Below are 12,669 nucleotides of genomic sequence, written 5' to 3'. Positions count from 1 at the left end.
TCTACCGTTTTCTCATAAGACCAATGTTAAATATGCCAATTTTTAAGTCATTTAGTTATTTAAATAATCGGGCAACCTCCACCCCACCACCTCTAAAATTTGCAGAATTGATTTAGACTTAGTCCAATTTCATATTAGAAATCAAGCCTTTTATCCAAAATTGCCCTGGCGCTCATACATCCTTAAGAAAATTGTAAAAGCTTTGACCGGCTCTGTTACCTGCCATAAACGTTGAAAATTGTGGATATTTTAATACGGAAAGGATATAAATATATTGAAAAGACATTTTTGAACATTTTAACTTCACGTTTTTCTACAAAAAGTAACTTTGCTAAGAAATAATCATATATCATACTGGCCACGAGTTTGAAATTTTTCTATACATATTATCCAAAAGAAAAAAATGGTTGCTAACGTTAAAATAATGACAGTTTCTCAATGTACTTACAAAAATCAGCGGTAGAAATATGGAAGTGCTATCATCCCGTTTCAAGCAGAAAATTTTTAGCGCACTTGATTTTATCGCAAACATAATTATGTAAATGTGACCTATAGGTTACATTTTATTTATAAATAAATTCGCCTTTTCTAAAATTTCATCACCGTGTATTTAGAAAAAGACAGTTTCTGGACTATGAGTGTATTGAAAAATTGTTTTTATTTTAAAGTTATCTACCTTTGATGAAATCTTTGCCTTATAACTTGACCAACTTTCTGTTTGAAACTTCAGTATCTAATTTGTCTGTGGGTTGCTACACGAGTAAATACTTCTTTTGTAACACAAGTCTCATAATATTTGGAAAAAAAAATTCTATATTTGAATATCAAATAGTATAATATCAGATTTCACACTCAATGTTAATTAATCAGCAACACCTACACACAAATTTTTCTTGGCTTCATCAAGATACTAAAGATGAGTGATCCCTACCTACATATTATGCATTCTAAGAAAAAATTGTGTTATAAGCTCTCATTATATAAACCTTATGGAATATTGCTGTTAATTACTGATTGTACGCGTCCGGTCCAGCCGAACCGAGCCGTACTGAACGGAAATACAGTGCGAGCACCTCATGTTTTAAGAAAAAACGAACATATATGAAGTAACGGTACTCGTACTTTTTTTAATAACCGCTGAGTAAATTAACCAAGCTCTGTCCCCAGGTTAGTAATTTTAGTAGGTAGATAATAAAATGACCTAAATGGCACTATATGCATTAACACGTCGGTTTCTGTAAAAAAGCACAATAAAATGACAGCAAATAATATTAAACTCTGTGTCTATTTGCTATAAATATTATTTACAAAAAGTGCGTTCAAATAGCAAATAGACTGCTGATTGTTTCGCCAAACGCGATTTGACGCAAATATTTTGCTAACGTGTAATGAATGTCCTCGGCAAATATATGTCGCAAATTGAGCAAAACGGAATAACTGTCCAAGGAATAACTGCAGAGTTATTAGAGGAATAACGGGAATAACTGACCCAATATATTTACCACCAAAGCAAGCAAGTATTTGCTACGTGTAATGCTACCTTAAGTATATTCCAGCACAAATTTATTTATGTAAAATTTAAACAATTTAATCCATTCAAACTGTCTGTATTTCCAAAAAAAAGCTTTTTTGTTGCGGTTAATATTTGTTTTTCTACATAATTTGACAGTTTTTAAAAGCTTTTTGTGTGTCAGAGAATGTTTCATACAAAAAAAACTTCACAATGTACACAAATGAAAAAAAAATACGGTTTTATTTTGGAATATTTATGATACATATACGTTAAACAATTCAACAAAAAAATTTCTATTCAGATATGATTAAAATAAATACCCATTGAATTATTCGGCAATAACAACTATGTGAGTGTAGATTACATAAAGGTTTCGTTGGTTGAGTTAAAATTCTCATGGCAAACCATTATTTAGAAACTGTCGAAATATTATGTGATATTCTGTTCAGGTTTCCTTCTCAGCTTGAATGTCTATATTAAGTTCGATTAGGTGAATGAAATGGGAGTTTAAAAGGCTCTTACGTTTTTAATTTCTCAATGAATTCAAAAAGTACCTAGTTATATTAAAAAAAGTACTGTATGTACATATTAAAACTTTTCTTGACAAGCACTAGACGCGGTGACCTTCGTAACATACATGGTTTCGTCCACTTACCGTAAGATAGGCCAGTGAAACAAAAAGCAATCAACAAGACGAAAATTAGAATTATGATTTTCAACAAGCATAAGAGAGAAAGGCTGTTTCGTTATAGTGTTACCATCAAAATAATTGAGCAAATAATCATACAGAACCATAAAAAAGTATTTTGTATAGTAATAGAAATTTTGTGTGTGTCCTTTTTAATAAGATATTTTCACTTCATGAAGAATGAAATTGAATGAATAAATGAATAGAAGATTTTATTTGTGAACAAAAAAACTGTTTCTTTTTGTATTATTATATTTATATTTTTTTACCACCTCTATCCATAAATGTTGGCTATTTAATTAAAATACAGAGATACTGTAGCCGTATCTATATTAAATTTATATTGGCTGTAAATTCTTTGGTAACCATGTAAAAGTAAAAAATTGTTTGTTCTTTAATGATTGATCGAGACAAAACCAAGCTACGATTTAATATTTCCTTAAATACAATTTTAAGCAGTTGGTAAGAGTGAAGAAAACTGAAATCATCATCATTTAAAACGGAGTCTGGTCTGTACATCGAAAATGTATTCAAAATTAAAAAAAAGATAGTTACTCATGAGGAGTGTCGGCGGAAGTGAAAACTTAAAACTTTCTAATAACTGGGCTTTGGTCTGGCACGGCAGTGGAGTGTGCACGCATATTGTAATAAGCAAATAGCTGTTCATAATTCTACATTATTATGGTGGGAGCGCAAACAAATACATTTGAATAGTAAGATGTAATGTAAAATATTATTTACAAGCGTTTCCACCATTTATTTCATGGGTTTTAATTTTTTTGTGAGGAATCCTCAAAAACATTTTTTAGTGGACCGAATTATGAATATAAACCATCCTCGCATCCACTTAAAATAAAATCCATACAAATTTTCATCAAAATCGGTTCATCCGTTTAGATGGAGTTCATTTACAAACACACGCAATGACGGTGACGATGTCGCGAATGATTTTTGTTCACCCAAAAAGTGCTCAACGTGCTAAAAACAGTTTTCATTTCCAAAAAAATTTAAAGCACACCTTAAAGATTTGTGTTTGTATGCTCTCTGAATGACTTTTTAATTGTAATGATCTATTGTTTCCATAATTTTTTCATTGAATTGTTAGTTATTTATTATTAGTGAATTTTCGTAGATTCAAATTCTAATATCTGACCAATAATAAATTACTAGTACTTCAATGAAAAAATAGGGTACTTTCGGTAGTGAAAAACAAATTATGAAATTTGAAAAAAGTTAAAATTTATGTAAAAATATACTTAAATATTCTGATTTCGAGTCATAGAAGCACATTTTTTTTTAATAATATTAAAATTAAAAATCGTAATTTTTAAACTGTATATCACGTGACCTAAAACGCAGGCAAGTCCTGATGTGATGTCATATCGGTATGAACCATAGAACTTTAGTTAGTTCAGTGTAGACAGTTGGGTATAATATATCCATAAATAATAAATATTTATATTTATTATAATTAGTTGTCTATGAATATATCTGTCAAACTTATCTGTGTTATTGCGTATAATGATACCGATATTATGCACCAAATTGGATGTCCGCGTTTTTGACAGTTTAAAAAAGGTTTTAAAATTTGATTTAAGTTTTGGCAAGAAAGCGTGTGTATTTTTCCGAAATAAATTTTTTATGGCCTTTTATTAGCAAAATCAATATTTTGAAGTACTTTTTCAAGTAAAGTAGAATATCTTACTTATTATGGACAATTATATGTATAAATTATAATTAAGAATTGTTCTTTGTATGGAGGTTTTATATTATGAATATATTCTAAATTTGAGAATAACAAATAATAATTTACATAGACATATCAAAACCACATACAAGTACCTTAGAAGTATCTATATTCTATATAAGTACTTCCGAGGTATTATTATACTAAATTTTATTTATGTTAATAAACGAAAATTTAGTAAAATATTTGGTCCTTGCACGAATAAAGTCACAGTCAAATACCAGTAGGGGAGATGGATTTTAAGTCAATACAGGATACAACTTTTAGTCAAAAATGCCAAATCTATATATATAAAACAAAGTCGTGTTAGTTACACTACTTATAACTAAAGAACGGCTGAACCGATTTAGCTGAAAATTGGCAGGGAGGTAGTTTAGAGCCAGGAGAAGGACATAGGATACTTATCCTGTTCGATTGTATAGGATTTTATCCCGTTCGACAGCATTCCCGTGGGACTTGACATGAAACGTCAGTCACTATAAAACGTGGTATAACAAAAAAGAATCAGACTTGGAATAACAAAACGCAAATGACAGCTATGTAATTGACGTATAATGACAGATATGTAATGACGTATGGATGGCAATTTGATATTTGTAAGAAATCAATAATAAAACTATTTCTATTAAATAAATAATTAACAATTATAATGTAATGATAGTGGCATTGATAATGTAAAACAATCCCTTCGAGTGTTATGGAAAGGGGATAAATGATATCAAGACAGATGAAGGTTATAAAGCGGTGGTTTTGATTTTTAAGCCCAGTGAAGCGGGCGGGTATTAAGCCAGTTAGAAATAATTTAAGAATCATACACCCAAAATTATTTCAATACAAAGATTTAGGCCTTTTTTATAGGACAAATAGCAAGATTGAAATGATTTGAATTGTTAGAATTTTAACATTCTAACAAAGCCAAAAATAAGGCCTTAGCAAACTTTAACAGGGCTAGGTTAAATGATGGAAAAGTTATTGAGAAAATTAAATCCAGCGAATTGAACTTTTGTTAAAAAAAAATTTCTTATCGATAATACGAAAATTTTCTTTCCTTTCAGAGACATCGTTTGAAAGATACTGTCTTCCAATTTTGACAGAAAAAAAGGATTTTTGGACTAAGGAAAAAGAGCTTGAAAATATCTAATGAATAAATTGATTTTTGTGTTTTCAGCATTCAAAAGGTTTGTTAAACATTCTCGAATCAGTGGAAGTTTTTCATCGAAATATTTAAAAAACATATCATATTTTCTTTTTGAAAAAATAATTTACGATTTGAAAAAACAAAAATAGCTTTTATAAAACTAAAAGATGCTTACAATGTATTATTTCTTTATATTTTTATTATGTCAAATAAACATGAAATATGCGTTTTACCATTTTAAAATCTTCAACAATCATCGATAAGTTTTATCCAGTATGATTAAGTAGGTATTGAAAGTATCAACTTATGTACAATAAATATAAAGATAAATTGTATGTTTTATTATATATTTATTTCTAAATATATTTTCCACACTACAAACTATACAGTGTATAAATTATTATGTGTGTGTTGTGGGCATTAAGTGTCACGTTTTTATTTATTTAAAAAAGGTCCATTGATACTGCTCTATAAATGTAGTAGATAATATAAATAGAAAAATATTTTCCAGCCGAAAATACCAGGATAAATTTGTTAAAGCCTGTTCCTGCATATGATTATTAATCTCTAAATTATAAAAACGAAATTGACTCTGTTTATATCTTTGTTAATTACGCAATAATTACTGAACAGGTTTGAACGAAACTTTACACTAATATAGCTCATACATCAGAATAACACCTAAGCTTTAATTTATAAAAATAGCAGTTACCCACCTTCTTTGCTGGATGATTTCGATAACTATTTAATAGATTTTAATGAAACTTCACAATTATATAGCTCATGTATCGGAATAAAACATAAGCTATACTTTGTAAAAGATATTGACAGTTATCCTCCTGCTTCTCCGGAAAATTTCTGTTTTAAAAGCAAAAACTATATAGTTTGAATTCATAATAAAAAGTATTTCGAGTGTTATGAAAAAAGAATAATTGAGAGAAAAGGAGGTGAATGCTAAAACGCCGTGGTCTTTACTTTTAAATTGGAAATTTGCATAGCATGCTAGAGGTAGATGAAAATAAGAACATCCAATTTCTGGCTTTAAAGTCCACTTTTTAAGAGTAATTTGTTGTTAACGTCGCTAGAAATTCATTCAATGATACCTGAACATTTAATATTGAATTTGGCTTTTACAAAACAAAAAAAGTAACAATAGGTATACATCTCGATCAGTTTACATCGGAATATATTTATCATTATTCAACGATTTTAATGTTCTAAGATATAAAATTTGAAGTACCTATTTTAATTATAGTATCAGTGAAATCGGAAAATTTGCCATGAACAAAGTTTTATAAAATAAATTTAACTACCAACTGATGGATTGATACATAACTTTCTAAATCTAAAAAAGTAATTACTCAGACTCGCAAAGGCTGACGATATGTTTTATTATTTCCAAGAAAGAAATATCACTTTAGATTATTTTAAATTATATGACTATTTACTATATATATAATACCTCCAAATATCGTTAAAATTAAATCAACAAGTAATAATATTTATATAATACTTGTGTGTTAAAAAAATTACATAAAATTGATCATCCCATGTTATCTGGCTACTTATTTTTTTTCGCTTCAAACAAAACTTTGTAATAACCTCATTCGAAATGTATTTAATATTTAAACTTATAATAACTGCGTGTATATATATACTCTTGTTTTCTTTTTTAAATTTGAAACTTAAGTCATTTTAATGGACTTGGAAAAAGTTTTCTTAACACAAAAAAAAATAAATAAATATGATATAATATATAAAACATATAGTACTAGGGCTTGACGAAATAGTTGATAGAGAGGCTATTGTCAAGCGTTTCTAACAAAAGTTTCTGCTTTACGTTAATTTTCAAAACCAAGTTTTCTTTCAGGAGACCTGGAAAACTTTTAATTACTTGGCAAGCTTAAAATTAAGAAATATGGAAAACAATAAGAAATCACAAAAAATATCGTCAGTCATTAGGACTGTCGACAGAAGAACTTAAAACTTTGGAATAACTGTCTTTTTTTTTTGAAAAAGCTACAACACACCATGTCATCAAGTGGTCACCTATCCAAGTACTAACTTCAGTGATCGGATGAGAACCAGTGTTCTCGTCGCTTTCGAAATGATGAATCCATTATTTTGGCCCATATCAAAAATCAACGTTTTATAAACATATCGTGTTGTCCAACAATTTCTTGCGCTGCTTATCCAGTACAATGCTCGAAATATTTCGTTTTAACGGGGTTTGTGTGGACATTTGGTTGTCAGTTAACGTGTAGGAATAACTGAAAAAATTACGTGATGTACTGATGACCAATGGCCTTCATATTTTTCAGTCGTTCTAAAACCATTGCTAAATACTCCACCTGAACTTAGACCTAATATTTTTCTAGTCATAAAAAATATGTTTCTGATAAACATAAAAATGAAAATATAAATTGAACCTGAAGTTTTACAGTTCATATTATTTCGTTTTGCTTATCCTTAATGTTTTATTATTAGATACTTTTTCTTTCGTATTAAAAATGAAAAACTTTTCAAAACTTTATTTTGGCTTATCTAAAAAAAAAATAAATAAATAAATGTATTTAAAGGTTTGTTCACCGTACTGAATTATTCTTATCGGTTTATAAAGTTTGGTAAGTTTTAATGGATATCTAGGTGATTAATTATAAACGAATTTTTAACTGTGTAAGAGGTTTTAAAGATGTGTAATTATAAATAAAGTTATTTAACGTGGACTATCGAACTTCTTACAGAACATTGAATAATTTAAAAGAACTTGACTTAACTCAATCTTGTCACCTGCATGCGAACTACATAGCTGACAATATTTTCCGTTTTTCGATTTTTATCATCCGATTTTCCGAGAACAAAACCAGATAATTACCTTCAACAAAGTTTTGAAATTATAATTCTGACAATCTCTGTGTCAAATATATATCCATCTCCGAACAAATCTACAGTTCGTTTCGAGATTAAAGCACTATACGTCATATATTTTATTGCCTTTTTTCCGACTAAGAAAATATGTGTCTGAACGTGAAATCACGTGGTGTTCAAAAATTGGAAAAGCAAAACAATCAGAATCAGTTATTTAATAGTTAATTATACAGCTTTAATTATTTTCACATAGGTGATGTTTCAAAATAAAAAATATTTTTGTATTTTTTAATCAGTTTTAAGCAAAAAAGTACTCGAAATAGAAATTCTTGAAAAATTAAAAATGCAATATTCGATTTTGAGAAAAATGTGTAATTTTTTCAATCTCTAATATGTGAAATTGATGGTGTGATATTTTGGAAAGTTGGTGAAGTGGTATAAGTCTTGTCTTTTTCGAGATAAGCGAAACTTATTTCCAAAGAAAAAGAAAGACAAAGAAAAAAAAGTTTCTCCAATACTCAAATAGTCCACAAGCTCGATTAACCAGAAAATTCTCAATTTGTAAAAACATAACAAATTTCTTAATTATTTAACTTTAATTGGTATGAGTATAATATTTACTTTTCAAGATTTCAAATTATTATATTATAAAACTATCATAAAAAGTAATTAACATTGAACTAAATATAACCAGGGCAAGATGTTAATTAATCCTACAGCTAGAAAAATAAAATATTAAATTTACTTTGACTTTGAGCACGATTCCAGAGTTAAATACGTTGTCATAAGAAATAATAAAATAAAACCACCAACCAACCAATGGATATCACATCAGGTACGCTCTTTGAAGACGGTGATCGGGGATTGCAGTTTAGCATAACAACCGTTACATATGCATATGATCGTAAATATATGTGTCTATACATCAAAATGAATTATGTGCTTGTTTCCGGTGTGAAATCTAGCTTCTGAAATGTACATCATCTATTGTATCCATGTGTTTGTCACGAGCAAAAGCATATTTCACAATGTTAAAACGATCAACAGTCAAATTTGATTTGAAAACAAAAAAATTATTCAATTCACGAAATTTTGGTTAAAGATCAGCCATGATGTAAAAATAAGTTTTGAGTGTGTTTTGTAAAAGTCGCAAGGTTAGCGAAAATTTATACTCTTCGAAAACTGAAGTGTATGGTATCGATTTATTTGGTATTTTGCCATTTTATTTGTTATTTTTGCCATTTCCATTTGTTATTTTGCCGCCTGGATGTTAGGTTTCCGGAGGATTATCAAAAAATGAACTGCGGGACGTATTACTTATTGATGTGAAATTTGGTATCGAAGTATTATATCTTATGGGGCATTATTCCGGGATCATAACGAATATTTTAGAGTGCCAAAAAATAAAAGGGGCTAGTATAAGGGTGAGGAGTGCAAAGGATAGCCAGTCTATGCTTTTAGAGTTAAAATAGCCCACTGAATCATGCGGATAACTGCTAGTAGCGTATAATTTGGAAATTTGTGAAAATAATACATCACCCAACTCATATCGATCTCGATGATTATTATTAAACCAATTACATATATACCAGGGTGTCCCAGGAATAACGGGCGCCCTTATTGCATCAAGTTGAAAATACAATTGTAACACGAAATTCATTTTTTGATCTAATGCACATACATCCACCCGTTTCTTTACGTAATAATGAAGCTCTCGTGTCTCACTCTCGCAGTTCCTTACTATTTCTTCTCCCTCCTTCCCCCACTACCTTGCCACTGTAGGGCTCTTCTGATTGGCTGCCTATTTTAATCAATAGCTAATTATCCGTGCATCGTATCAAAAAATAGATGAGGACTTTTCGTCTTTCCGACGAAATTCTATTTCCGACCTGATTCAACAAAGGTATCCGTTACTCCTGAGATACCCCGTATATTATTATATATATAGAATTTCAATGGTATCAACAACATGACACTCAATAAATCAAAACTATAACTATAATTTCATTTCCATTATACCAATAAATAGTTTAAATTTACAAAGAGAATAATTTATTGTTGAAAATTTTCAGAATTCCTCTGCGGTAATAGGAACAACACGAATACACACCTTTTTTGCATATAAATTACTTTAAACTAGATGCACATATTTACGTAAAATTTACATTTATCAGTAGTTTAACCCTCAACTGTACATGTAAAATATATTTATAACAACAAGCAAACAAAAAAATTGTTTCCCATTAATAAAATAATGATTGAAGCTTCACATATAAATTGGACTACCCGTTCAATCGACAAGATCGACAAACAGATCAGGTACGAAGGTCTATCAATTTCCGGTACCGGGAACGTTCTGCCCAAGGGAACTAGCGCCTGAAAAATACTACCCTCTCTAGGCGTGAAATAGCAATTTAAACTACAACAAAATTACTAAAAATTGACAAAACTATACACGTAACAAACTTATTAATACAAATCTTTGAATAATCCTACGCAAGCAAATTACTACGCCTAAAATTGAAGCTCTTAATTAACAAACAATAAAAATGACTCAATTGCAATAGCAAAATCCAACCTTACTTTTGGATATTGCCACGGAAAAAGTCATCAAAAAACATCATCAAAGCTACTTTTTAAACCAACAATGTGATATGGTGATTTGATAGATTTTCCAATACCTTGAAAACTGTTCGTATTAAGGTGATTGTAAACCCACAGTGATGTAAAAAAGTTTTGGTTTATTGCACAGTACATACATATTAACCAAATACATACTTTATAGTCAAGTAATGAGGTATATTTGCTTTTACAAACCACGCAACTACAAAAATATAAAATATATTGTGTGCAAATGAGGCTTATAAATTTGATAATATAGATATCGCTCTTCAACCATCAATACTCTAGTCGTCTCTGTTTATCAAATGATGGAACTTCGATGAACTCATTATTAAATTAAAATTTTGTTTTCATATCATCGGCAACCTTATATTTTTATGGTATTATTATAAACTACAAGGTTGCTTAAGGTAGTACCAGCATGAAATCACTTTTCGACAGATTTGGCCGAATTTTTTTTCTCGGGTTTATAATAGCTTTATTTATGAATTCCTAAAATTTCATAATTTTTGACCGTTTAGATCGCGAGATATTTAAAGACAAAGTTCGCGATTTTGAGGGTCATGTCCCATTTAAAGCATGTAAAATGTCCGGTCTCTCCAACTATTTTTTATGATATTATTATATATTGAAGAAAAGGTAGAAAAAAATGTTTATACAATAAAATTCTAAAAAAAAAATTTAGAAATTAATTTTCACTTTCGAGATATTAATTTTGACGTAAATTGATCGAAATTGGGACGTTGACATAATTATTTCCCATTTTAAACGGTCAAAATTTCTGAAACTTTGGGAATTAATAGTAAGCATTATTAAATTCTTAAATTTAATTTTTCGTTAAATTCTGTCGAAAAAAAAATTGTACCATTGCTTTAACATAGAAACTGCAAATACCATGCTGGAACATCGTTAAATATTTTAGATAGTTCTTTTATCACACTCCCTAGATTTTTTTACATAGAAATATCCATTTGAAAAGGATAACCTATACGATTCATCATTTGTTCAACCAACTTTGAACAATAAAATAATCATAAAAAGCCCGATGACCTAGTAATTTTTTCTAATTTTTTTGAAACTTTGTTAATTAAAAAATGTATTTATAAAGTTTTATTGAAATCCCTAGTATTCTTCAATCCTTGCATATCTCCTAAAAGCATGATAAAGGGTTAAAAACGAAAAATAACACTCACCTGTAAATATAGCACCACTTTACATAAAATCAAACCAAAAAACCATGTATTAGTTATATCCCATATCACTGTTGGCGGTAAACAAAACAATATCACCATAAAGTCAGCAACAGCCAAATTCACTATAAAATAATTAGTCACCGTACGCATACTATGATTACGATATACCGCCACACACACTAATGCATTACCAATTAAACCAACCAAAAACACTATCGAATGTGCACCAACAAATATCCATTCGGGCATACTTGGATTTATCACTTCCTGTCGAATACGATCAACATAATCCTCATACGGCATACACTGTAAACTAAAACATTCGTCATCATCATAATCACTTTCATTATAATATAAATCATTATCTGATAATGGAAAATCATCGATATTTGATGAAAATGATGATGATTCATCATTAGTTACATAATCCATTTTAACCGTTGTGTAAATCCAATCATTTGAATCACGCATAGGTGATATAATATACGTGGATATATTTTTATTAATTGTATCATTATCGTTTAACTCATTTAAATTTTCATGTAATATTGATGATGTATTACGTTTATTTCTCATGATAAATTCTTTATTCATTTGTTGATCGTAATTTTTGATTGTTTTCTGTTCATTTGTTTTTTTATTACGTTTATTTCTCATTATTTCTTTATCAATTTCTTTCAGCTGATGTTCATTTGTTAAGTTATTTTTCATGAATTTATCAACTGTTTGTTCATTTGTTTTAGTGATAAATTCATCATTAGGTGATAATGTTGTTGAAGTTACATCATTTAAAAAAATACATAATAATATTGTAATAAATAATAATGATTTTTTATAATAATATGTTTGCCATATTATTTCATTATCAAACTGTATTATCATCAACATGGCGGACACTAG

At 29.0% G+C, this 12,669-nt stretch overlaps 1 protein-coding gene across 1 annotated transcript in view; it reads right to left on the bottom strand.

Annotated features, from left to right (window-relative positions):
- The window catches only part of LOC123301530 (orexin receptor type 1-like), a 306,811-nt gene extending 294,539 nt beyond the window's left edge, over positions 1 to 12,272 (bottom strand). Inside the window, exon 1 of the mRNA XM_044884307.1 lies at positions 11,770 to 12,272. Coding sequence (XP_044740242.1) covers positions 11,770 to 12,240 — 471 coding nt within the window. The 5' untranslated portion in view covers positions 12,241 to 12,272. The remainder of the gene's footprint in view (positions 1 to 11,769) is intronic.
- Between the last annotated feature and the right edge of the window lie 397 nt (positions 12,273 to 12,669).

This window comes from Chrysoperla carnea, chromosome 1, assembly GCF_905475395.1.
Source record: "Chrysoperla carnea chromosome 1, inChrCarn1.1, whole genome shotgun sequence".
Classification (NCBI taxonomy): Eukaryota; Metazoa; Arthropoda; class Insecta; order Neuroptera; family Chrysopidae; genus Chrysoperla; species Chrysoperla carnea.
This window is presented reverse-complemented; position numbering and strand designations above follow the sequence as displayed.